This window comes from Indicator indicator, chromosome 3 (assembly GCF_027791375.1).
Source record: "Indicator indicator isolate 239-I01 chromosome 3, UM_Iind_1.1, whole genome shotgun sequence".
NCBI classification, from domain to species: domain Eukaryota; kingdom Metazoa; phylum Chordata; class Aves; order Piciformes; family Indicatoridae; genus Indicator; species Indicator indicator.
Window position 1 is genome coordinate 46846818 of NC_072012.1, and position 27572 is coordinate 46874389.

The window sequence follows — 27572 nt, forward strand, 5'->3', positions numbered from 1 at the left end:
GGTAAATGCTAAAATCTCAGAAAAGTTACTTTTTAATAGTATTACTTATGGCTGCATTGAAGTCAGACCAATTGCTTCTTCTTTTTTTTTTTTTTTTAGTTGTATTGCTGACATCAACCCCCAAATATATTTCTTATATGCAATTACATATGGAATTACTATATGCAGTTTTGACATTGCACTTCTGTATTTCACACTTATGTTTGAAGTGTTGAGAACCCTCAGGAACATCTTATAAGAAATCCCACATTATATCTATCTATATCTATATCTATATCTATATCTATATCTATATCTATATCTATATCTATATCTATATCTATATCTATATCTATATCTATATCTATATCTATATCTATATCTATATCTATATCTATATCTATATCTATACCTATCATCTATATCATCTATATCTATATCTATATCTATATCTATATCTATATCTATATCTATATCTATATCTATATCTATATCTATATCTATATCATCTATATCTATATCTATATCTATATCTATATCTATATCTATATCTATATCTATATCTATATCTATATCTATATCTGTATCTATCTATACCTTTATTTCTATATCTCTATCTCTATATCTATCTATATCTCTATATCTGTATCTCTATATCTAATCTATATCTACATCTAATCTCTATATCTATCTCTATATCTTTATATCTATGTCTATCTATACAGAAAATATATTTAAGATATAAATATAATAAGATGTAAGATAATATATAAATATAATCATACACACACACATATATAAATATATTAAAAATACCTAAAGATTATATCAGATATGGAGATTTGAAGATAAGTCAGACTCATGATTATTTTTTTATTAATTTTTTTTGTAAGTAAGCAGATGATTAATTTTGTGTGTAAAATCTCCTTGATTTCAAGTTACTAGGATTGCAAAATAATTAAAAATTTTATAGGAATAATGAATTAAAAAAAAAAAAAGGAATTTAAATCAACATTAATGATACTTTAACCAGATCATGCCCTTCTTCAATAATCTGAACTCTAGAATGTGACTCAGTGACATGAAGGAATTCAGATAGCTAAGCATCCACAAGAATAAGCTATAAATATTTATTAATTGCCATTCTACACACTTAAAGAGCACAATAAACATAATGCTCTGAATATGTTCAGTAAAATATAACATTTTCCTAACTACAAACAGGACTTTTAGAACCATTGGTTATCAAAGCTCAGTTTATCTGAGTTTATCAATTTATCTTGGGTAGGTGTTTTATTTTTTTCCAGACCCTTATCTATTTGTTTTGTTTTGGTTTTGGTTTGTTTTGGTTTTGTTTTGGTTTGGTTTTGTTGTGTTTTTGTTTTGTTTTGTTTTGTTTGTTTGTTTTGGTTTTGTTATTTTTATTTTGTTTTTGTTTTGGTTTGGTTTTTGTTTGGTTTGATTTGTTTTGTTTTGTTTTGTTTTTTTTGTTTTTCAGGCCCTTTTCTATTTCCACAATTTTCATCATTTAGGATGAAATTTCACATACTGAGTATCAGCCTTTGGCTGAAGTTTTCTGAAAGGTCAGTTACTCCTAAGGAAAATCTGTGAAATATTTATAATTGCACTTTGCAGAGGGGACTTGAAGTCTGCCAAGTAAGATGATGGTCTTGTTTTTAGGGTGTGTCCAAATTTAGATTAAGTTTAAAAGTTTCAACACAATCAGAGAAGAAAACACAGTGCTGAGGAAGACTATTCTTAAACATAATGTCAAAGCTCATGCTGCATCAGGGAACTTTGGAGCTTGCCTCTCTGTGGCAGGTAGAGCCTAGATGCAGGACATGTGGAGAGGGTACGAGCCAAAGCTCCTGCAGGAGGGAGACCGAAAGAGCAGCATAGGACTGGAGATAAAACCTGAAAGAGACTGAATTGGAGTTAAGGTGAGAGACCAAGGCTAACTTGGCAAGCAATATCCTGACATAGCTGGCACAACAGACCAGAATGACTTGACCAACAGATTGACACTGAGAGTAGAGAGAATATGTGAAAGAGTAGAGAGAAAATGTGGGAAAACTGGCAAAGGGCAACTGAGGAAGAAGAAAGATGGATTAAGGGGAACTAGATGGGCTATAACTCTTAGAACATACATGATTAAAAGAAGTAAAAATACTGGTGAGTAAAAGATACAATGAACATATACATAAAGAATCTGGCCTGAAGATCTGTCTAATTTGGCCAAATTGGGAAGAGACTTAAATTAGAGGATGAATCTGAGTAACACTGGCATGGAATATCTGGATACAAGAGAGAGGAAAAAGGTGATCTGACAGGATTCTGTGGAAACAAACACAAGACTTGATGGAGACTGTGGAAAAGAAGCCTAAGAGTGGATGGGAGTGGAAGCTTATGCTGGAAGAAGATGGGGGGACAGAAACCAGAACTGTTCATGGTAAAAGAAAGGCTTATGGAACACAAGGTGGAAACATCAGCAATGAAAAATAGACAGAAGGAAAACCCCAGTTTGTCATGGGAAAAAAAAAATCTATAGAAACTTCTTTGCCATCCAGTGCAACAGCTCTGCAGTAGCTCAGCATTAATTACTGAGTCTTTCTGTGCAATGACTTGAGAAATACTTTTGAAGCTACTTCACAAATATCCCACAGCAAAGGAAACTTAACGTTGTTATTATTTACTGCTATCATATGACAGAAACCTTTGTGGTGGGTCTAATGGTTCCAAGGTTCCAAGTGGGTATCTGTTACATGTAAGTCAATGTCTGGGAATGTATTTTCTCTTTTACTATTTTTAATAGCCTGTTTTGCTTTAAAAATGCCCTTGTCCCCCCACCCTCTTCCTGCCTTGAGAACCCCCAAACCCCATTAAAAGATTATCAGGCTGGAAAATGAAGCACTTGAAATTTAGGAAATGCCTCTGTGCCTCTGTTATAGACAGCTTTTGAATTATTTTCGTACCTCAAAACACAGATGATGAAATTACATGAAATAATTGCATAATTTTTTTTCTCCCTAGCCTGCTAACTTTAATGACAGGAAGTTCTAAGTGCCTTTTAAAATTTGCATTTAGGTAGTTTTTAAAATAAGGAATATCAAAGTGAATTAAGCAGTATATTACAAATTATGGTTCTGTAGCCTGTTCAAAAAGACCAGATATGTGCTCTTTGATAGTTAACTAAGATATGTATTTTGTGTCCAGTTTTGGGCACCTCAATAACCAGAGGGATGTGGAGGTGCTGGAGCCAGTGCAGAGGAGGGCAAGGAAGCTGGGGAAGGGCCTGGAGAATAAATCTGATGAAGAGAGACTGAAGGAGCTGGGGATGGTTAGTTTGGCAAAGAGGAGGCTAAGGGGAGACCTCCTGGCTCTCTACAATTACCTGAAAGGATATTTTGGAGAGGTTGGTGCTGGTCTCTTCTCACAGATAATTAGTGATAGAACAAGAGGGAACAGACTTAAGCTGCCATTAGTTAGGTTTAGACTGGACATTAGAAACATTTTTTCAGGGTGCAAGAGTGTTCAGGGATTGGAATGTGCTGGGCAGGGAGGTGGTTGAGTGCCCAAGCCTGGATGTGTTTCAGGGTGGTTTGGCTGTGGTGCTTGGGGCTATGGTTTAGGGGTGAGCCTTGTAGAGTAGGGTTCTGGGTTAGACTTGGTGATCCTGATGGTCTTTTCCAACCTAAATGTTTCCATGATTCTGTGCTATATAAAAGTATATAAGCATCTCCATGATAATTTCAAACTGTAAAGCAGCATCTTTCAGCTGTATTCATAGAATCCTAGAATTGTTTCAGTTGGAAAAGACCTCTAAGACCATCGAGTCCAACCATCAGCCTAAGACCACCATAGTCATTAAACCAGTTCCATTTAACTCATCATCCAGTTTTCAGTGCCTTCCATGTTCCAAATCCTCAAGCCCCATCATTAGCTTTTGGAGAATGGAGCATCAGGGTATCAGAGAGGGCCCACAGATGGTGTGTGAAACTATAATTAGGACTAAATTTACTATTTATTATAGTAGAAAGATGGTGTCCTTCACCACATATCTTAGAATCATAGAATTTTGGGGTTTGGAAGGGAACTCTGGAGATCATCAAATCCAACTCCCCTGCTCTCAGTGAAGTAAAAGGTGCAATAAATTAAAAAGTTCTCATCCTATAGAATATATCAAAATCACATGCATGAGCATCCTCATTACACAAAAATTATACAGAAGTCCTTTCCTGGTTTTCTTCTTTGTGATCAGACTGACCACTTGTCAAAGTTTTAAAACACTTGGGCATGGAAATGAGAGGAATTACATTGATGAGCCAGGCCTGTGTGTGTGTTTCCTTATACTTAGGAAGAGAAGAAGAAGGAAAAGTTATTAAGACTGCAAGGACTGTATACTGTAAGACCAGGGTAATACTCAGATGTTCTATCTGGGAATAGGAAAAAACCTAACCTGTGAAAAAATGGAAGTGTTTTGCATTGTGTCTTAGATGCATGGGCCACATGGAAATCTGGCTTGCTGGCATTAGTTAAGCTAGGATTTCACCTCAGAAATTCACTTTTACCCCCACTATTTTATGCTTGACAGAAGCCTTCTCAGGCAGATGATATTAAGATAAATAAGCAGATTATATGAAGATAAATATCTCTCTACACACAATGGTGACACCTATGCTGATTTAACTCACTTCTAAACACAGGATTTCTATTGATTCTGGAAAGAAGTTCAGGGGGCCTGGAACACCTCTGCTACGAGGACAGGCTGAGGGAGCTGGGGTCATTCAGCCTGGAGAAGAGAAGGCTCCAGGAAGACCTAAGAGTGGCCTTCCAGTACCTACAAGAAGGCTGCAGAGGGACTGTTTACAAAGCCTTGTAGTGATAGGACAAGGGGCAATGGTTTGAAATGAGAGAAGAGCAGATTTAGATTGGATGTCAGGAAAAAGTTATTTGCCATGAGGGTGGTGGAACACTGGAACAGGTTGCCCAGGGAGGTGGTTGAGGCCCCACCCCTGAAGATATTCAAGGTGAGGCTCGACAGGGCTCTGGGCAACCTCATCTAGTGGAGGGTGCCCCTGCTGACTGCTGACGGGGATGGACTAGATGGCCTTTGGAGGTCCCTTCAACACAAACCATTCTATGATTCTATAATTTGGAGTTGTGACCAACTCTGAAAGAATGAGGGTCACCAATTATTGTCACTGGTATCACCTCAGCAAGTTTGCCAGTACCACCAAGCTGTGTGGTGCACTCAGTGCACAGGAGGGAAGGGATGCCCCCCAGACCCTCGGCAGGATTGAGAGGTGAGGGCATGCAAACCTCATGAAGTTCAGCAAGGCCAAGTGTAAGGTCCTGTACATGGGTCAAAGCAATCTCAAGCCTTAAATACAGGCTTGATGAGGAGTGGCTTGAGAGCAGCCCTGTGGAGAGGACTTGGGGGTACTGGGGCAATAAAAAAATGACTGTGAGCCAGAGTAAGGAATGTGTGCTCACAGCCCAGAAAGCCAACTACACCCTGGGCTGCATCAAGAGAAGAGTGACCAGCAGGACAAGGGAGGTAATTCTCCCTCTCTATAACACTCTCATGAGATCCCAGCTGGGGTATTGTGTTCAGCTCTGGAGCCCCCCATTTAAGAATGATATGGATCTGCTCAAATGGGTCCAGAGGAGGGCCATGAAGATGATCAAGAGGCTGTAGCATCTCCTGTATGAGGATAGGCTGAGAGAGCTAAGGTTGTTTAGTTGAGAGAAGACTCTGTTGAGACCTTCTGTACTTGAAGTGGGCCTACATAAAGATGAGGAAGGACTCTTTATCAGGGAGTGCAGTGATAGGAGGAGAGGTAACAGTTTTAAATAGAAAGAATGTAGATTTAGGTTAGATCTGAGGAAGAAATTCTTTACTGGAACAGATTGCCCAGAGAGGTTGTGATGTCCCCTCCCTGGAAGCGGTCAAGATCAGTTTGGATGGGGCTTTGAGCAACCTGATCTAAATGGATGTGTCCTTTCTCATGTCAGGAGGGTTGGAACTAGAGGATCTTTAAGGTCCCTTCCAACAGACTTGATATGGCCCTGGGCAGCCTGATCTAGTTACAGGGGTCCCTGCTCACTGCAGGAAGATTGGACAAAATAGCCTTTGAGGGTCCCTTCTAAGCCAATGCAATCTGTGAATCCATGAAAAGTCATTCTATGAATTTATAATTATCCAATTACCTTTATCTTGTGAGTTAACTATTCCACCACTTGATTTTGTCGCCTTACTGTGGCTAGTTTGTTGTTTGCATGGCTATACCTGTCACATTACTCCTTTGTTGACATGACAGCTTCCAAACAGCTTATCCAGTTCACAGATGAGGAGGAGGCCCTCTCCTTTTCCTAACAGATAAATGTCATGATGCTATTACTCTTTCATCAGCAGATACATAAACAAGGATGACATATACCATGACTATTCTTTCTGCAGATAGGAAAACTGATGTAGAATCACATTCCTAATACCAACTAACAGGTTAGTGACAGACCTGGAAAAAGACAAAAATCTTGGATCTGCAAATGCCTCCTCTCATGTGGATAATGGATCCTACCAGCACCATACACAGAAAAGTAGCTTTTAGTATCTGTCTGCACATGAACAAGTGCCACTGTGCTGTGTATTTTCACACAGAGGACACCAAGTAAAGTTCATCATACTGAAGAATCTTTTAAAATAAAATTAAAAGCATGGTACTGATTTATTAATTTCTAATAATGTTACAGGTTAAGACAAATGTCTTAGTTGCAAATAAGTTTTTCCAGAGAATTCGAGAGCCCGAAGGGGTGGAATCTTCAGTGGGGCAGAACAGAATAATAAGAGATATGTTTATCTGATTCCATTGGACTGCAGAATTCTTATATTTTGCAGCACAGCTTGTTTTGCTCTCTTTGGACTTGCCTCTTTCTCTCTGCCTCTGCTTCTGACCTTGCTCTGCTTGGCCTGATCGTTCTTGTTTGGGTTTTTGGTAAGGAGCAGAAGTGGGGTAGAAATAATGTGTTAGCTGTACACAGCCCTCTGGACTTTTGTCCAGAGAGGTCTGGGTCTGTAGAAGGGGGTTTAAGCTGGGCTGTTGTCTAGTTTTATATGCAAATACATTTTTGTATATGTTTATTACCTTTTATCTTTTTGTATTTGTGATTTTTTTTTTTGTAAATAGTAATTTCATTTTACTTCCAAATTCTGAGTAAGTGTGGTAATTTACTTCTTGAGGCAAATTCCACATTCTGTGTGGTGTAAACCCACCACATACTCAATTGGTGCCCAACCTGCCTTTTTGTTCTCTGATTATTAAAAAGAAAACATCAGTCAGATGAAAAATTTTGATGTGTCACAATATTAATACTATTAGCTTCAAGTACCTGCACTGTAAGTTTGCAGGATATGAGCTCTTGTTTGGAAGTCATTAAAGAATTTCAACTTCACATAGGGCTGTGCCACTGTCAAATATCCCCATTTCTCTGCTCATTCCATGCTAACACACCTAAGGGTTCCCAAACTAAGGCATTCCTTCAGCCTATAACACAGTTCCTAACTGTTTTCCTCTGACCGTGCTGTGTTTTAATGTATGGTGGCTCAACAGCTGTTTTCCTGAGGCATATTTCATATTCTGGTAAAATGTGCAGAGGTGTTTGCATGGGAAAGATGGCATTTTCTTTATGTCCATGCTTGGATTTTCAAGCCCTCTCTAAATACTTTCCACTCACTAGAGAATTCAGGCAAAAATCTGCCCCATCGGTTCACATTCCTTCCTCCACATATTCCCAGAGATCGAAGCATTTCAGTTGTTTTGCCCAAGACATCACCAGAAAGAAGCACATCAATCCAGAGACTGATAGAATATGATTATTAGATATCAAGACCTCTTTCTGGAATACTCTGATGCTTTGTCAGAGTCATATCCATAGAATCTCATTTCCAATTGCTTTGAGTGCATCACTCAAACAAGAGAAGTGACTGAAGAAATGGCCCTGAAGTGTGAGTTTATTGACACATATTCTACACCCAAGGCCATTAAAAACTAACTGATGACAACAGGAGGCTGCCTTTACCTATTTAATATTTCATGACCTTTTTGTACTGTGACAGTCCATGGCAGCATCCATCATACTCGATGCTTTCAGAGGGAAATTTCCTCCCAGCCAAAATGTTGACGTTAAAAGGATGTTCAAAACAACATTAGGGACATTCTATGAGGTATCAAAGTTTGGTAAATTTGAATCCCTTCAGAACTGGAGAACTCTTTCTCATCCATTATGTAGTTGTCATCTCAAAAAGAAATTAGGCTTAGCATTTTGCTGCTGATCATTAGTAACTTTGCTATACATTTACAGCACTTCTATGCATTTTTGAGGAAAAAGCATAAATTTTGCCACTATTTTCTAGGAAGTCTATTAAGCAGGTAAATGAAAGAGACTGAAAGGATTACTAAATAAGTACTCCATAAGTACCCCCACATTTGATGTTGTGTTTCTAAGATGTTTCTTACTCAGTTTCTGTAACGTGGGAAGCTTCTAATTCAGACTCCAGAGGCAAAATACCAAAAAACCAAAACACAAAACAAAACAAAAGAAACAAAAAAAAAAAAGAAGGAAAAAAAAAGGAGACAAAAAAAAAAGAAAGAAAAAAGGAAAGAAAAAAGGAAAGAAAAAGGGACAGAAAAAAGAAAGACCACCCGAAACCCCTCAGTAAAATATGAGCAAAGGCATGAAGAGAGAGTTTAAAAATGAGATGTTTACTGCACACAGGGAGTTTACAAATCCTAAATGAAAGACAGAAGCTACAGAATGAGAATATATAGACAATACTAAAGCTAAGGAGAAAGGAGCAGGAAAGTAGGAATGTTTTTAAGAAGTGAAGCTGTACCATACACTGCTTAAAACAAAGCTGAAGGCTTTCGAAGGACTATGAAAGAAAAGAAGGCGAAGAGATCGATGTGAGGGTGCTGTCGAGAGGAAGAGGAAGAATTGAGGCAAAAGTGTAAAGAGGAAAGTGAAAGAGAAGTTTTCTCTGAGTTTGAAAACCTCCCAACAGTAAGAAAGACATTATTAAATTTCATTAATTTCACTTAGCCGACAAACAGAACTGTAAAGTTTTAATTGATCTGAGAAATTGAAAGTGATAAATGTTTTATGGTGGGGATAGTATTTATGGGCCACTTTTTGAATGAAAGGTGATTAAAGAACATTAAGATTCAGTTCCAAATGTTTAATTTCAATTTTTATTTTTTTTTTTTTAAAGACAAGGCTCCTTGAAATACTCCAGTTCAGGGAACAGAAGAATTAAGAATTCTGAGTGGTATTTTAAATAACACTGAGAGGCACAGCTCTCATTGCGGTCTACTCTCAAATTCTGATGCTCCTGGAAACCCAGGTCAAAAGATTGCAGCTCACAAGAAGTGTGCAATGAAAAGAAAGGCTGAGACTTGAATTTGAAGAGAAAAGAAACCCACAAAATTGTAACGACAGGTAGAAAATGTAAATATGTAGAAGACTCATCTAAAGGTCCAAGGATGATGGAATGGAGGTGCTGATTGTCATAGCCTAGTCTCTAACAGTACATTAGTAGAATAAAAAAATCATCCTGTTGAACCAAGTATAAAAAAAAAAACCAAAACAAACAATTACTTAACTTCTCATTCTTGCACAATATTTTTCTGCTCATTTTGCAGCTTAGTGCTGACCACACTAACAGTGTTCTCAGAAGTATTAAAAAAATATAACCAATATTTCTGGAGGTAATAAAAACACCAGAGCGTAGGACTGATATTTGAATTTTGCACAGCTCTGACTTGAAAGCCACTAACCATCCTGGCTTATATATGTGGATTCCAGAGAAATTACACATCAGGGAAAAAGAACTATTTTTTTCCCCCCCTCTTTTCTGTGCTTTTCACAAAGGCAAGGTAAGTTTAAGTGAAACTGAAAGGTAAGAAAAATATAATCAGTGAAAAGGTCTTACTAACACACCTACTTTTACAACTTGAAGGCATTAGATACCACAGAGATTAAGACCTTAGCAATGGTCAGATAAGAGTGGACAAAAAAAAACCCACCTCAAGAAACAGAGAAACAAAAAATTAGTTATCAGTGATTGTAAAGAAATATCTATGATTTGTGGAAGGAATGTAAAGGAGTATATTTGAGAACATAATGAATTTGCCACAATAGAGGCAAGGTCCTAAATCTGAGAGATTTCTGAGCAATTGCTACAATTCCTTCAGTTTATCTATCTATCTTTCTTTTTTCTTTCTCTTTCTTTCCTTCCTTCTTTCCTTCTTTCTTTCTCCTTCTTTCTTTCTTTCTTTCTTTCTTTCTTTCTTTCTTTCTTTCTTTCTTTCTTTCTTTCTTTCTTTCTTTCTTTCTTTCTTTCTTTCTTTCTTTCTTTCTTTCTTTCTTTCTTTCTTTCTTTCTTTCTTTCTTTCTTTCTTTCTTTCTTTCTTTCTCTCTCTTTCTTTCTTTCTTTCTTTCTTTCTTTCTTTCTTTCTTTCTTTCTTTCTTTCTTTCTTTCTTTCTTTCTTTCTTTCTTTTTCTCTCTCTTTCTTTCTTTCTTTCTTTTTCTTTCTTTCTTTCTTTCTTTCTTTCTTTCTTTCTTTCTTTCTTTCTTTCTTTCTTTCTTTCTTTCTTTCTTTCTTTCTTTCTTTCTTTCTTTCTTTCTTTCTTTCTTTCTTTCTTTCTCACTTTCTTTCCCTCTTTCTCACTTTCGTTCCCTCTTTCTTTGTCTGATTTGGTTTTGGTTTTGTTTTAAAACACTGGGAGACTTTAATGCACAGTCAATTTCCCCTTTGGATATAAAACACAGAACCACATCAAATGCACTGAATTTACCAGGTTGGAAAAGGTCTTCAAGATCATCAAGACCAACCTATCACCCAACACCTTCTAATTAACCAAACCATGGCACTAAGTGCCTCATCCACTCTTTTTTTGAACACTTCCAGGGACAGTGACTCCACCACCTCCCCAGGCAGTCCAAACTCTTTCCTTAAACTGAGATACGATGTCCACAACATCTCTTTTATTCCCTGATTTATTTTGTTTTGTCAAGGAACAGAATTTAAGTTAGTTTAGGATTAATCTACCTCATCCAGCTTTTTCATGAAAAAAAAAATTTAGTAAATTTGGGTGAAAGAAAACCTTACAATTCTTTAACCAGGAATTCTAAGGAGCTACTTTTGGAAAATAAGATCTACAAAAAGTACATCAATGTCTGTCAGTTGCCCCAAATATTTCTGAAATTCTTGACTTAGCCTTTCTAAAAACCCCTCTGAATTAAAGGATAATGATTTCTGTTATGTTATCATTTCTAGTATGTTTTGCCTTCACAAAAATATGACCATTCGTGTACAGTCACGTCCCTGTAGCATATAAAATGGATTTTATTTCAGCATCAGATACATTTGAGTTGTTTGTGGGTTTATTTTGTTTGTTTGTTTTTAGTAAATATGCCTAAAAATCCATTTAGCTTGCATTTTTAGATCTCACTTTTCAGGCTGGAGGATCTCAAGCATTTATTGATACAATTACTGAATTACAAATTATATGTAAGAAATGTATATGATAGCCCCAAGAAATATCTCTGGTAGGTGCTAACTTTGCTCTCAGCTGTACAGCACAGTGTGCTGAAGACAACTTCCTATCAATAAATACAAAGAATTCTGAGGCACCAGCCAGGATTATGGATGGTGCAAAGTCATCTGAGTACTATTTTATTAATTAAAGGTATCACACCATTGAGATTGAACTCTACTGAAAAAAACATGGTACAATTCATTCAAGTGGCAGCACCTCTAAGCTCACAGCATCTTTTCTAAGTTCAGGCTTACACCTACTAAACGACTCAAGGAGTTTCTAGGCTTCTTCATTAAATATTTTAGAAACAAAGATATACAATACAACAGGAAAGTATTTTATAATGAATACATTATAAATAAAGGTAAGTTGCTGATGTTTTCAGATTGAGGATATCACAGGGCTAAAAATTCATTTTTGGGCATTGAAAAGGAAGAGGCTTTGGCAAACTGAACTGATATAATAAACTTTTTATGTACTGCACATAAATTTGCATAGAGATGATAGTACTACCTGGTATTATATAGAACATGCATTACAAATCCACAATGAAAAAAGTATATATATAGATGTATGTTCACAAATGAAGAGAGAAAGATAGAAGCCCTGGGCTTTTTTAACCTTAATTCCTGAAAGGAGAATGAATACCTAATTGTGCTGTAGTAGATGTGTAATTTATGAAAATATTTATTACCAGACCCTGCAAACTGTCTCTCTGTCTCTCACTATTCCACCAGCGGATGGTTCTTTGCTGCTTCTTTAATAGTTTCTTCTCTTTGAAGGTATAATCCAATGACATTTCTTTCTTTACTATTCTCAAGCTCCTAACACAGGCAAAGTTCTGTGTGCCTATCTTCATGAAAATAGCTTATTCTTATTAATTTTTCTAGTGAAGGTTGCAATCTAGACAGAAGATACACCTTAATATGAATGCAGTGTAGACTAACTCACTCAGCTATTCAGGATATGTATACATTCAATTCTGAATATCAGACTAGAGTGATAATTTTGCTAGTGACATCAGTAGCTCAGACTTGGCTCACCTAAATTCAGGACCTCAGCATTTTGGAATCTCATCTAATTTAAATGTTAGGGCTTCATCACTAGCCAATGGAGAGAAACAGGAAAACTCTGGGCACAACTAATTCTTTTCTAAGATGGCAAGCAGATAGAAAAAAAAAAATTTCTCTATGGATGCAACTAACTGAGACTAGGACTTGGAATTGTAAATCAAGTGAATAATAAGTTGCACTCAGTTTTATTTTTTCTGCCTGGGGTGGACTAATAGAATGTAACTAAGTCTTTATTCTGTATTATTTACAAAGGATGTCAGAAAAATAGAGATGTCAAGTGTTTTTACTTGTTTGCCATGAATTTCAATTTGCTTTCCTTTAACAGTGAAAAGTCAGCGTATATAAAACAATACCTCCCCCCCCCAAATCCAGCAATGACATCTAATCCATGAAGCAACCTGATTTCTATTTGGCATAAAGAGTTTTCAAGAAATGCCACAAATCAAACACTTTGAGGAATTTCAATAATTGTGCCCAATTTATTTAATCCTTCTTATAGTTTCTGTAAGATGCATTTTTGGGGGTTTGGAGCTTTACTTTGTCTTTAGCAGTAATAGATGAACATTTTCTTCACTGAACACTCCACAGAATTTAACATGATTTAAAATGCTACCATTTTATGACTTTAAAATATCTTTTTTTTTTTTTTTTCTATCTACAGATCCTTTTGTTAATTTGAATGATGTTAGTGTGGGGAAAAAATATAAGGCTTTGAAAACCTCCACTGAGCTACAGAGGAGGCTCAGCGGGATGGATACACTACAGTGTAACTGGTAAACAACACGACAGAAATCTGTGGCTTGATTACCATGTTCTGGTATTCAGTTATAACAAACCATGCATTTTTCAAACCCCCTTTGGAAAAAAGAAAAGCAAAAAAAAAAAAAAAGAAAAAGAGGAAGGAAAACGCTAAAAAAATGCAACAACAAACCCACCCTGTTTTATAATTTTGAGCAATGGAAATCTTTTAAGAACTAGATCAGCAGAAGACTTATCCCAGGGAACTTGAGTTGGAAAGTCCATTGATATTAATGACACTGTTTTTAGACAGAACTGTAGAGAACATGGGGAAAGGTTTTACACCAGAAAGCAACAAAAAGAGAAGCAGCTTGTTTGATGAGACATTCCAAGCATGCTCAGTTCCACTTAGCATTTTTTAAACGATCTTTTAAATTGATTATTGAATAAAAACATAACTTACTTGAAGATCTTGCTGAGTCTCTGTGTGGCTGCTTGTTTTTTTCTCTGTTTGCAGTCAAAGCACTTCCACTGGCCATGGAAACGAGGTCTAAATCCGTGTCTTCTCTGCTTACAGGGCTTGCCTGGAAGCAGCGGGAGAGAATGTACACAATCATGAAACAAAATATAACATTTTCTGAATGCAGCTCACATTACCCCAAATAAACAAACAGGATCTGTCAAACAACCTTCTTCAAAATGATACCACAATCCTTTATTGTTGCCTAGGCTGAACAAATGTACTATGTCAAAGCATTTTTGTAAATAAGAGCCGATCTTAAAATTGTGGTTTGTGATCTGAGTCAGTGCAACAACAAAAGAAAACATTTCAGTACAGTAATTTTGAAGAAAATCAATCTTGCAGATGGCTGATGAAACCTTAAACAGCTTAAGATCATTTACTGACCAGTCTATAATTTAAGTTATAGTTGAATGTCACAGTTGTCATCTTGGATTATTTTCTGCAATATTTATGTTTTATCCAGGACACGTATCAGTTCAATCACTCAAGGGCCTAGCAAGTAATTTAATCTTTTAGGTTTGGGGATTTTTTTTTTTTTTTTGCTAATTAAACTTAACCATCAGACAGCATTTTAATTATACTTCAGGCAAGAGCATTATATTAATTGTAACATTCCATGCTGGTACATTTTGGCATGGGCCACTTGCACATATAAATACTGGAAAAATAGAAATGGAAACGATGCTGCATTTTAGCAGCGGGTCCTTGTTTTGAAAGCATGCAGGGCAAAGGTCAAAAATAGTGGCTTAGGAAACACCACACACCATAAAGGGCAGAGTGTTAGTTTGGCAGAAATGGCTTTGCATTTACTCAACAAGAAGCCCCTCTCCTTGAAATGAAAAGCTAGTCAACACCAAAAGTACTGCTGAGTAGATACTAAGGGTCAGTAGCAACGACAGGGAAAAATTAGACACCGCTCAAGAGCGATCTATAAAATCCCCAGTGTAGCGTCAGTCAACTTCAAGCACTGAACACAAAGACATCTAGTCTCTGGACCTTCAGAAGTGGAATCCAGGAGGAAGATTAAGTCCTTCCTCTCTCTGCTGGGCTGAGAAGCCCCAAATTCTTTCAGAAGCTAAATCACAGTCTCACAGTATATCAGAGGTTGGAAAGGACCTCAAGAGATCATCAAGTCCAACCCCCCTGCCAGAGCAGGATTGCTTAGGGTAGTCTGCACAGGGATGCATCAAGGTGGGTTTTGAAAGTCTCCAGAGAAGGAGAATATATAAATATAAATATCTGAGCAGAGACCATGCCTTAAGAAAATCAGCAATGACCGAAAAAGGAAAGCACGTTAGCGGTAAAGGGCATGAAACTTTTGCATAATTTAGTAGCTAGGACTGCTTGCTCAGGAATAGAGAGGCTGGGTCTCAACTCCTTCCTCTGGGGGTTGAAGCCTGCAGCTCCCTTTTTCTCAGGAAAATGCAGTTACTATAAAGATGTAGGCTACTCTGGAGGAGACGATCTCCAGACTTCCTGTTCAAACCAGCTCACTGTACCAAGAGCCGCACTGCACCAATGCAGACAGGCTTTGTAGTCCATTCTAACTTAGAGAATTCATGTGAAATGGAGACCTGTTTCATTTCCTTGTCTTTACTCAGTCACTGTTTAATGTAAAATTCATTAAAAAATCTGTGCATTTTCCAATCAACAGCCCTAAAGATACAGAAACTTTATGCTCTTCCTTCAGTGCTTGTGTGCCCTTTGTGCTAGCACAAAAAAAAGTTTATCCCTTGTTTTCTGATGCTTGACTTTTGTATGCCTTCTGACCATGATTTTAAAGTTTTTCTTTGAATAGCTGGCAGGCTGTAATATTGCTGTTAGCAACAATATTTTATTTTCTCTTCCACAGCAGTGTCAAGAAACTTTGAGAAGAGCAACAGTTTTATCCTGCCAACTCTTAATATTTACAATCACTTTAAGTTTGTGAGAGCTCTGTATGTCCAAACCCTTTAAATAGAACGCTTTTAAGTCGTTTCCTTAGTAGAAATAAGGCAATCATTGTGATGTTCAGAGAGATTCAAACCAATGGAATTGATTATTCTTGTTTTCATCTAACCTGTTTCAATACACAGCAGAAGTTTCCTAATGTCCCAATTCCCAAGACGGAGGAGGCCACAGTATTTTAAATAATTAAACTTTCATTATCCAAATCCTACCATCATGAAATTTGAGGTTTCATCTTCTTGTGGATGACAGTGTTCAATGCTATATGCTGGATTTTAATAGGGCTGCCTGGGTCTCTGATGTACAATATCTGTTATTTTCTTTCAAATAAAGATAAGAGTTTTCACCCAATTACAGTCAGGGTAATATTTAAGGTTGTATTAATCACTGGAGCAAACTTAATTTCAGGTTTGTAAAGAACCTGATTGAAAGTCTTCTGAAGCTAATTAAAACCTTCCCTTTCACATTTATAGCTTAGAGCCAAAAATTTGGAAGAAATTTACCACACTGGTACACTTTTTCACAGCGTGTAGTACTAGACTTTGATCTGCAGTAATCACCACATCGAAGTCTTCAGACTTTTTGCCATTAGTTTTAGCACTTAAAAACCTTTTATTTTTTCCAATTAATCAGAAATTGATCTCAATCAGGAGGAACTTTTGCCTTGACCACAGCTCTGCATCTCAATCTTTGCCTGTTCTTGTGTTAAATTATCAGGATATTCTGAGGTGCACAGCACTTTGAAATTAAAGTTATAGCTAAACGATTTGGAGATACTGATTAATCGTGGTAAATTAAAAATACACACAAAGATGAATCAGGAAGGTTATCCTAATTGTCATTCAGCAAAATTGTATTAATTTCAAGTGTAATTTCAACAATTTCAAATTGTTAATTACAGTTGAAACTGTAAGGCAGCACACCTTCCCACCTAAGCACTTAAGTAGTAGTAGTAAGCAAAATCATCATCGAAACGCTCAAGATTAACATAATCTGGTGTGAGATTTACTGCAGGTTACTACTTGGGCTTTATTCCCCAATGAGAAGGCTTTACTGTTAGGATGCAACAATTGAAATACTGTTTTTTATTCATGGAATGTGCACAAATATCAATCAGAAAGCTATACTAATTTATTACTTTCAGAATGCAGGCTTATGGAACAAATGAGGGCTCCTACTACATACCAGGAAATTATGATCCAGCACATGAAATATGAATAAACTACTGGAAATGCCCAGGAATGCTTTCCTTTTTTTTTTTTTTTTAATTCTATCTTTTCCTCTTTTTTTCCAGTTTACAAGAACTTTTCTTATTTTTTTTTGATGACTGCAGCTATATGTTTAACTTAATTTCTGTCATGACTTCATAGCTTTTCCCTGGGTTACTGTGCAAAAGCATTAGGAGTAAGTTCACGTTTCAAGCTTTAAAATGGAAGAGGGCTCATATAAATTTTAAACCCATAATTCTCTAACTGTCTCTGTGTACAGAACATGTCATTATTTCATTGCCTGTAAAGTACTGCTTTCTGTATTAGAGGTAGGTTTTAACCCTTTTTTTCTGGTTTTTTGGCCTTCTAATACATTTTTTTGTCTGCATTTCACTCATGTGGAACAGCTATGTAATTATGTGGCACAGGCTGTGACAATCCCATAACACTGCCAGTTATGTGGGCACACCACATAATATCATTGTGGGATTGCAGCAGCATTTTGTGGACTGAACTGCCTACTGTAAATGAGATACAATCTACCTAGGTGCACATGTGATAATTACCTAATGTGTAATTTAGATAACATTATCAGGTTATGATTTGCTCAACTTAGAACAATTACTGGCTTAGACTTTATCTAACAAATTAGTCTCGCTGCAATCAAAACCCATCACAACAGTTCACAGAAACAGAGAATGGTCTGGGTTGGAAGGGACCTCCATAGGTCATCTAGTCTAACCCCCTCTGCAGTAAGCAGAGGCATCCTCAACTATCACAGAATCACAGCAACATTCAGGTTGGAAGAGACCCTCAGGATCACCAAGTCCAACTGAGAACCCTACTCTACAAGGTTCACCATTAAACCATATCCCCAAGCACCACAGCCAACCCTTAAACTAGAACAGGTTGCCCAGTTGATGGTTTCAGCCAGTAAACTTTAGCAGGAACCTAAAAATTGGACACATCCCACACCTGAGATGATTTCTCTTTGACAAAATAGGACTTTAAGAAAATAATAACAGTAGCATCTAAGCCTTAAAAGCATTTTTTCAAGGGTGGATTTTAGAAGTGCTTCTGGAAGCGTTTCCAAAATACATATAGTGCATAGGTGGTAAAGCTAAGGAAGACAGGGGTTAGAAAGGGCCAAAATTCAGAGTGCAGGATGAGGCATTTGACACAACCTCTAACTGGAAAATACTTCTAATGCAGTATTTTGTATTCTGTATCTAGATACATGACACTAATACTGTAGAGTTTGGAAGGGTTTGCTCCATTTTTTAACCCCACATGATTATACCAACAAGAATCTTGCTAATTTGACAATGAAATGTAAAATGCTTATGTTATAGAAGCCTTCCAGTACCTGAAGGGGGACTACAAGACAGCCAGCAAGGGACTTTTGACAAGGGCTTGTAGTGATAGGATGAGAGGGAATGGCTTTAAGATTGAGGAGGGCAGATTTAGACTGGAGATTAGGAAGAAATTATTTACAGTGAAGGTGGTGAGACACTGGAACAGGTTGCCTGGGGTGGTCGTGGATGTCCCCTTTCTGGAGGTGTTCAAGGCCAGGTTGGCTGAAAGCTTCAGCAACGTGGGCTAGTGGAAGGTGTCCCTGCCCATGGCAAGGTGCTTGGAACTAGATGACCTTTAAGGTCCCTTCCAACCTAAGCCATTCTATGAATGTATGACTAAACATATACAGTATAAATTGGTCTGTAGGCATCATAACACTGCTCACTATCAAAGGAACATTTGGGTTTGGTCTGTAGGCATCATAACACTGCTCACTATCAAAGGAACTTTTGGGTATTGCTGATATTGTGCCTTTGCATTTCATAAATCTTCAAGTTGTTAAATCACTCATATTCCTGCTCCTGTCAACCTACAGAACTACCCATCTCAGAAAATACAATTTCTTTTCATAATGTAAAAAAATACAGGGAAAAAAAATGTGTAGGAGTAATGTTATACACCACGTTGTATTTCAGTATCTGGGGAAGGACTGTTTAGAAGGGCTTGTAGCTACAGGACAAGGGGCAGTGGTTTGAAATAGAGCAGGGTAGACTGAGGTTGGACATAAGGAGGAAGTTCTTTACAATGGGAGTGGTAAAACACTGGAACAGGCTGCCCAGCGAAGTGGTTGAGGCTCCATTCCTAGGAGACATTCAAGACTTGATGTGGCCCTGGGCAGTCTGATCTACTTGGAGGTGTCCTTGGTCACTGCAGGGAGTTTGGACAAGATAACCTTTGAGGGTGCCTTCCAACCCAGTGTAACTGGGGAATCTGTGAATTACCACTAGTCCAATTTACTGTCTATTAATAAAATTACACTGTGGGCATATTGGAATGATTTACAACTACTTGAAGGGAGGTTGAATACGGGTGGGGATCAGTTTCTTCTCCCAGCCAGTCAGAAACAGAACAAGAGGATACAGTCTCAAGCTGTGCAGGGTGAAGTTTAGGCTTGATCTTAGAAAGAAGTTCTTCACAGAAAGAGAGATTGGCCATTGGAATGGGCTGCCCACAGAGGTGGTGGGATTGACACCCCTGGAGGTGTTTAAGAAGAGACTGGATGAGGCACTTAGTGCCATGGTCTGGTTGATTAGATAAGGTTGGATGATGAGGTTGACTTGATGATCTCGGAGTTCTCTTCCAACCTGGTTGATTCTGTGATTCTGTGATTTAGGTATGTGACTTGCACAATTTAAGAACATTTAAACTCGTCTGATTGAAAAGCAGACATGTTTTAAGTCAATAATGGAAGTGGTGCTAAACCGTATGAAATCTTATTTTAACCTTTTTCCCAAAGTTTGATTTGGAAGCTTTAAAAACACACAGCAGCATTTGATGTTTTAAAAACCCAAAGCAGTGTCAGATTGTGAAATTAGAAACCTATGTACCCACGTGGGCTCTTGTGTTCAAACGTTTTCTTCTGATCTCCATCAATGATTGCCAAATAGAGACAACATTAAAGAATTCTAATTGATCAAGCAAAAAAAAAAAAAAATCTCCTGGTTATTTTTACACCAAGTATGCATTTGGAAACACCATCAAGGCATAGCCGAGTCCTGAAAAATCCCAAAAGGAAACAAGTTCTTACCACAAGTTGTACTTGTCTACTGTCACGTATCGCAGGATCTAACTCAGGCAAGAAACGACAGCTGAGGAAAAAAACAAAACAAAACAACAAAAAAGGAGAATAGAAATTTCTGTACTGGGCTTACTAAAAATACCTGCACACAATCTTTTCCTGGAAGCACTGCTGCTGAAGTAGAAATAATACTATATAAAATAATTTCAAAGTTAAGAAGTCCCAGAGTAATTAATACTAATTGATAATCTTAAAGCATTAGAGTAATTAATATTAATTTTTTTTTTTGTGTTTAAAATTAAAATTAAAAAATCATTAACAAGTGAACATAGAATCATAGAGTTGTCAGGGTTGGAAGGGATCTCAGGGATCAGGTAGTTCCAACCCCCCTGCCATGGACAGGGACACCTCACACTACCTCAGGCTGCCCTGAGACACATCCCGCTTGGCCTTAAAAACCTCCAGGGATGAGGCTTCCACCACCTCCCTGGGCAATCTGTTCCAGTGTCTCACCACCCTCATGATGAAGAACTTTTTCCTAACATCCAATCTGAATCTACCAACTTCTAGTTTTGCTCCATTCCCCCTAGTCTTATCAATAACTGACATCCTAATAAGTCCCTCACCACTTGTGATAGAATGACCACAATGATAGAATACTAATTAAAAACATGAATGTCAATAAATGCAATCATACATGGATTTTTGCAGGTAGTGACATAAAGGATAGCCAAATCAGTTGTCAGATTATTTAGGACTCAAATTGCTTTCAGTTACATAAATCCGGCAGCTGTTCCAAACACAGATCAGTAGGACTTCAGTAGGAGATCCCTGGGGCTGTTTAGTCTGGAGAAGAGAAGGCTGAGAGGGGATCTGATCAATGTCTATCAATATCTGAGGGGTGGGTGTCAAGTGGAGGGGGCCAGGCTCTTTTCAGTAGTTCACAGTGATAAGACAAGGAACAATGGGTTCACACTAGAACATAGAAGATTTCACCTCAACATGAGGAGAAACTTCTTTCCAGTGAGGGTGACAGAGCACTGGAACAGGCTGCCCAGGGGGTTGTGGAGTCTCCTTTTCTGGAGACTTTCCAAACCCACCTGGATGCATTCCTGTGCAGACTACCCTGGGTGATGCTGCTCTGGCAGGAGGGTTGCACTTGATGATCTCTTGAGTTCCCTTCCAACCTCTGATATACTGTGAGACTGTGATACTGTGACTTTGGCCACATTCAAAAATGGGATCATAATTTAAAACAATCTCAGGACAAACACTATTGCACAGCACACCTCCAGAATTAACATCAGAACAGGACAAATAAATTTTTTTTTGCAGATTTCTGCATCAATTCTTAGTTTCCAACATCACCACATGCTGTGTTGCAGTGGGTTTTATGCAAGTCAAATGTTGTGGTAGTTACCTTAAACACTTGAAGTGTTTCACTATTATGGAACACAAGTATCAGATAAATATTTTCTAAGGAATATGTGCCTCATATAGAATCAGAGAATGGTCTGGGTTGGAAGGGACCTCCAAAGGTCATCCAGTCCAACCCCCTCTGCAGTCAGCAGGGACATCCCCAACTAGATCAGGCTGGCCAGGGCCTCATTGAACCTCACCTTGAATATCTCCAGGGAAGGGGCCTCAACCACCTCCCTGGGCAACCTGTTCCAGTGTTTCACTACCTTCATAGTAAAAAACTTGTTCCTAACATCCTAACTTCCCACAGTCATCGATAAAATTTAGAAAAATGGAGGATTTTCTTTTCCCATACAAAACATAACAATATGAGGACCATTTTAAAATAAAAATAGTATTTTAAAATAAAAATAAAGTTCAAATGCCTACACTAAATCCATTGCCTGCCTAACTGACACTTTGTTTGGTTTTGTTAGCGGTGCTTGGCATTGTGTCTACTAATGACTTCATTAAGATATCAATGGTTTATATTGAATTTATGACCAAAATACACTTACTGTCTCCTTGTGTTAGTTTAGGAAATGAGATTAACCTTTTCCTTAAATGTATGGAAATTTTCCCTGGGTAATAACCAAAATTAAATATAGAAGGGGCACGTTTACAACATTTTACTGAAGTATGTTATGAAGATCTGAAAGCTTGGTTTATGTTTTGAAAATAATATATAAATACACACTATCTAGTTAAACTGAAGGGGGTTTTGCTTCTTTAATCAAATTTAACAATATAGGTAATGTTACAGCTGATCTAATTACATAAAAGTATAATATACACCAATAAAGTTATAAAATAGATGATGAATAAGCACTTCCCCCTCCCCCCCCCCCCCCGATTCTGCAACAGGGCATTGCTAGCACAAAGTTATGTAGATATTTATCATAAGATTCTGAACTCTCTATCATTTCATTATCACTGTGGAAGAAGCATCTATACAATCAGTAAAAACCCTGTTCTAAAGGGTACCCTGGTTGGGACCTGGAAATATGGTGTACTGTCTGCTAGCTACAAAGCCAGGTTTGGTTTAGAACTTTTAACCCAGAGGATCACTTTACGAGATAAATTTAAAATAATAATACCAATAATAATAAGAATAAAAATCTAATTCAAAGGCAATGACCTCACCACTTCACATCTTTGGAGCTGGCTGTTTCATAATCCAAAACCTGTGTATGAAGCCATTGGTATGTAAAGTCATTTCTCCTTTGTAATTTCTCATCTAAAGGAATAGCCAGCTGAGAAAATTCTTCTTTTTCACCTGGAGAGGAAAAGAAAAAAAAAAAATATTCCTGTCTTTCATTATTATTTTAGAATATTTTATTGATATTATTTTATGACTACCCTAAGTGTTCTTGCTTTGGCGGGGGGGTTGGACTCGAACTCTTGAGGTCTCTTTCAACCTCTAATCTACTGTGATCCTGTGATTTATATTATTTTAGAATGTAACCTTTTAAAGATTCCCTGGATTAAAAAAAAAAAAAAAAAGAAGCAAAAAGTCAATTAATTTCATTGTTGAGGGTCCAGGCAAGTTCCTGGCAGAGAATATGAAGTCATATATCTCTTGCTAGAACTTAGGCAGAACAATTTCTCCTACCCAAATGAGGTCGTCAGGGATGACCAAAAAGTCAACCTCTCAATCAGTGCAAATATTAAAATATAAAACATCTTAATTACAGAGTTCATCTGCTTCCTTGATTGAGGTGGGAGCCATGGTGAGTTTATGACATTGTCTTCCCTTGTTCCTGGCTCAGGAGTATGGCTTCCTGATCTTTACATTTTAAGAACTAATATGCTCCAAGTCTGTAACTACATCAGCACCCCTACAGCTCTTCAGATGAAGAAGATCCTGACTTAGGAGTAAGAAACATTCTGCACGACTTTGTAAGTGCAGTCCTGGTGGACTGAGCCTTCTGCTTTTTAGCATATGTTCTCCAATGTGGAGTAACCTCCCAAAAAATTATCTTTAGTCTTTTTCTTTGCTGTATTTACAGAAAATTTAGTCTATTATTACCATTGATGTCAGGAATATTCCTTCTTCCTAATAAAGAAAAATTCCTTTCACATTAAAAGGATCAACATTATTTATGTATTTACTAAAATGTTTATGACCTTTTCTTCTATTAAAAGGGGCATCTAGGTAGGGGGTTAAAACCAGTATTAGAGCTTCATGTCTGAGTTTGTCCCCCCATTATGGACAAAACAAGATGCATGTACAATAAGCTGTGATAAAACTGAAACCAAAACCAAAACAACCAAAGCCAAACAAAAAAAACCTTCTCACTTGTCAAGTTATTTTTCCAAGATAATTGTTACTAATCTGCCCTCAGTAGCAGTTTGAATTTTTGATTGAATTATCTTTGAAACATTTAATACATATATTTATATTTAAGTTTGCATGTCAGTTATTGAAACAAGATAAAATTGCACATAATAGTTATTTTTTTGGGTTCTTTTTGTTGGTGGTGTTTTTGATTGTTTTTGTTGTTTTTGAAATTAAAATGATATTTGCTATTAAACAAAGTGTTCTTGTTCCATATTAGTGTTACTAGTGTTTGTTTTTTTTCTCAAATAGGCAGACACTGCTCAATAATTTCACAGAATCACAGAAACATTCAGGTTGGAAAAGACCCTCAGGGTCCCCAAGTCCAACCCAGAACCCTACTCTACAAGGCTCACCCCTAAACCACAGCCCCAAGCACCACATCCAAACCACCTTCAAACACAGCCAGGCTTGGGCACTCCACCACCTCCCTGCCCAGAACATTCCAATCCCTGACCACTCTTGCCATGAAAAATGTTTCCTAATGTCCAGTCTAAACCTACCCCTATAATCTTTCCCCAACCCACAATAACACACCACACCCTTATCTAACTCTCCCTCCCCCCCAACCCCACACCAAACCTTTATAATAATCTCCTCCCTTCTTTCACCCACCTCCAACACACAAACCCCCAACCCCACCCTCCCAACCTTACACAACAACATCCTCAAAAAAACACCATTCCCACCCCCTAACAATCCCACCTCATCACATCACAATCCCCACAAAATTTACACAAATTTTTAAATCCCTAATAATAACACAAACTAGTACCAACACACATAATCCAACTAACCCAAAATCAAATACACAGTCATCACCAAAAAATACACTACATCCATCCATATAAATCTTAACATTATATTCATAATCCAACACAACATTATAATTTACTAAACTACAACTCCTCACCTTTCAATAAACAAAATTTTCAATATTTACCCCCCCCAAACCTTTACCTTAAAATTATTCGCCTACCTAACACACCCAAATCCACATCAGAACCCCTCACCTCACGCCATATCATCATATACATATATCATACCATCACAACATCAATTAAACCCCCAGACAAACTGTAGGGAAATCAAGGGAACATGAAGAACCCAGCCTCCCCCCCAAATAAACTCTCTCCATACCCTACACCAACCAACCAAATCAACACCCTATACAAATCATACCACCGCAATACATCAATCAACAATCAACAACAAACAAAACAAAAAAAAAAAAAAAAACACACATTCCCCCCACCCACCAAACCTCAATTCCAATACATCACAAATTAAACCAACCTACATCCAATACTTATAATTCCCAACAACCACCCCCCCACCCACATCCCCCATATTCCTCACATTCCTCAATAATTTCCCACACCAAAACCACCCTCCTAATTTCCAAACCTACTCATAAACAACCATACTTCCCTCTCCCAACCAATCTTACACAAAAAAAAAAAAAAAAAAACAAAATTTATACACCCCCCCCCCCCCCCCCCCCCCCCCCCCCCCCCATCACCCCCCCCCCCACCCCTTTTTCCCCCCCCCCCCCACCCCTTATTCCCCCCCCTTGGGAACCTGAAACATCATTGGAGCTGAACATTACAGAAAAATAACAACTTGTTTTGTAAGTCCCTAAATCAATGTGCAAACCCATAAGAACCTGAAGAAGGAGTCAAGAAAAATGTCATCCACCATCGGTCCAATTTGTTTGCTGGGCAGAGAATCACAGAATTGTTATGCGTTTCTTAGTTGGCATTGGAAATTCAGAATTGGAAAAGACCTCTAGGATCATTGAGTCATACTCTGAGACAGAATGATTCATGTTCAGTTTAAAATATGGATGCTGCTTATGCACTTTAAATTAGACTATCTCTGGACGATCCATTGAGCTAAAGAAGGGCTAAGAATCTGTGAACTACTTTTTGTGAAGTGTCCTAAATTCTAGACTGAGTCAGTTTTCCTCTCCTACATTTTTTTCTACAAGACTGACACATTTTGTGCCCTCCATCATGGCAGTCAGCTTTAAAAAGAGGACTGGAATATATCCAAAGTGATTAGCTTGGCATGTGAGAGCTGAGGATTCAAATCCCACCAGGCTGTGGAGTATCTAAACCTATGCTTCCCACTGCCTAAGGATTACCTTCCTCCCTTGCTCCCCAGTGCTCTTAATGCCACACCAGCACACAAAAAGAAGCAAAGTACACAAAGTCTACATTCAGCATGGGCTTTCAAAGCCTGCAGTTTCATTTTCAGATTCTATACCCAGGAAACATCAACCTGATTGTTGTAAACCCAAGCTAGCTACTCAACTCTCTGTTAATTTATATGTAAGAGGATGCTGGGCAATCCCATTCAACACAGTGATCCCACCCCTCCAAAATCTGTTTGTTGATGATGGGAAAAGGTCTAACTTTAATATGTCATATGTTTCTCAAACCAGAGAAATGTGTGGAGAAGTCTGCATTGTATCCAACCTTCTACAGCTAAATTTTCTGTTTAGAGGGTGATTTAATTCACTTCCAAATTTGCTTCGTACAGAGGACAAAGCAAATAAAGTAAGGGACTAAGAAAACTAAGACCTACAATGTGAAAGAAGGGCCTGGAATTTCTTCAGCATTCTAGTTTTCCTCCCTTAATACAAAAAATCTGTGACCAGAGTTAATTTTCTCAATATGTATTTTGATTGGTGCTCTTAATAGAGAAATCAAGCAGTATAAAAATGAATGTCTCTGCTATTAACAAGTTAAATCTTTTCTTATCTGTCAGTATTATGGTATACATTACACAATATATGTTAAGAGCCTGTGTTTGAGTGCACATCCTCTATAAAAATACCATTCTGAATGAAAATTAAAACTACAGATACACCTTTTGAGGGTGTTTATAATTTCTCCTACTCCTTCTATAGTTATAATACACATTAATAAATAATCTTGAAATCCCAATACACATTAATAACTAATCTTGAAATCCCAAACCAAAACCCCAACTTTTAGTCTCATTTTCTCCATGAATTAATTAACAAACAAAATGGCCTTATTTCTGTGTAATACACACAGAACAGAAAGCAAGAACGACATAAGAGTAACATTGACACCAAGGCAAGAAACTGAAGAATTTGGAAGCAGACAGGAAAATAACAATACTCAAAACCCCCTCCCCACCTCCAGCCCTGAAACCATCTAGGAACTTAGAGTAAAATGTAAGAGAAATGAGTGGAATTTCTTCTCTTCCACAAAAAGTTTGACACATTTGTCACAAGTTTACTTTGTCAGAAGTCACTAAACACTCCTAAGCATTACACAGCAATCACTACATGCCCAAAATACTGGGTTGTGGCAAAACAATGGTATTCAGAGTGATCTTTAGCATGCTACCAGGTATTTCAGGTTTTTTTCCACATTATGAATAAGGTCTAGTATGGTACTATTCTATCTGCAACCCCCCCTTCTCTTCTCTAATCTCTTAATCTGCTTTGTAATAATTTCCTTTTTCTCACATGACTCCTGACTTCACTCTCACACCTTTCCTCCTTCACCAAATCCAGGTATTCATGACACCCTCAGTTAAGACCTGAGTCATTTTTCTCCCTGTTTTCATATCTATTTTT

The 27572-nt window shown here is 37.5% G+C and overlaps 1 protein-coding gene across 1 annotated transcript in view; it reads right to left on the reverse strand.

Annotated features, from left to right (window-relative positions):
• The window catches only part of LRRIQ1 (leucine rich repeats and IQ motif containing 1), a 139594-nt gene that overhangs the window by 21654 nt on the left and 90368 nt on the right, over window positions 1–27572 (reverse strand). Inside the window, exons 23-25 of the mRNA XM_054399999.1 lie at window positions 22762–22894; window positions 20170–20230; window positions 13852–13972 (exon numbers count right to left, since the gene is read on the reverse strand). Coding sequence (XP_054255974.1) covers window positions 13852–13972; window positions 20170–20230; window positions 22762–22894 — 315 coding nt within the window. The remainder of the gene's footprint in view (window positions 1–13851; window positions 13973–20169; window positions 20231–22761; window positions 22895–27572) is intronic.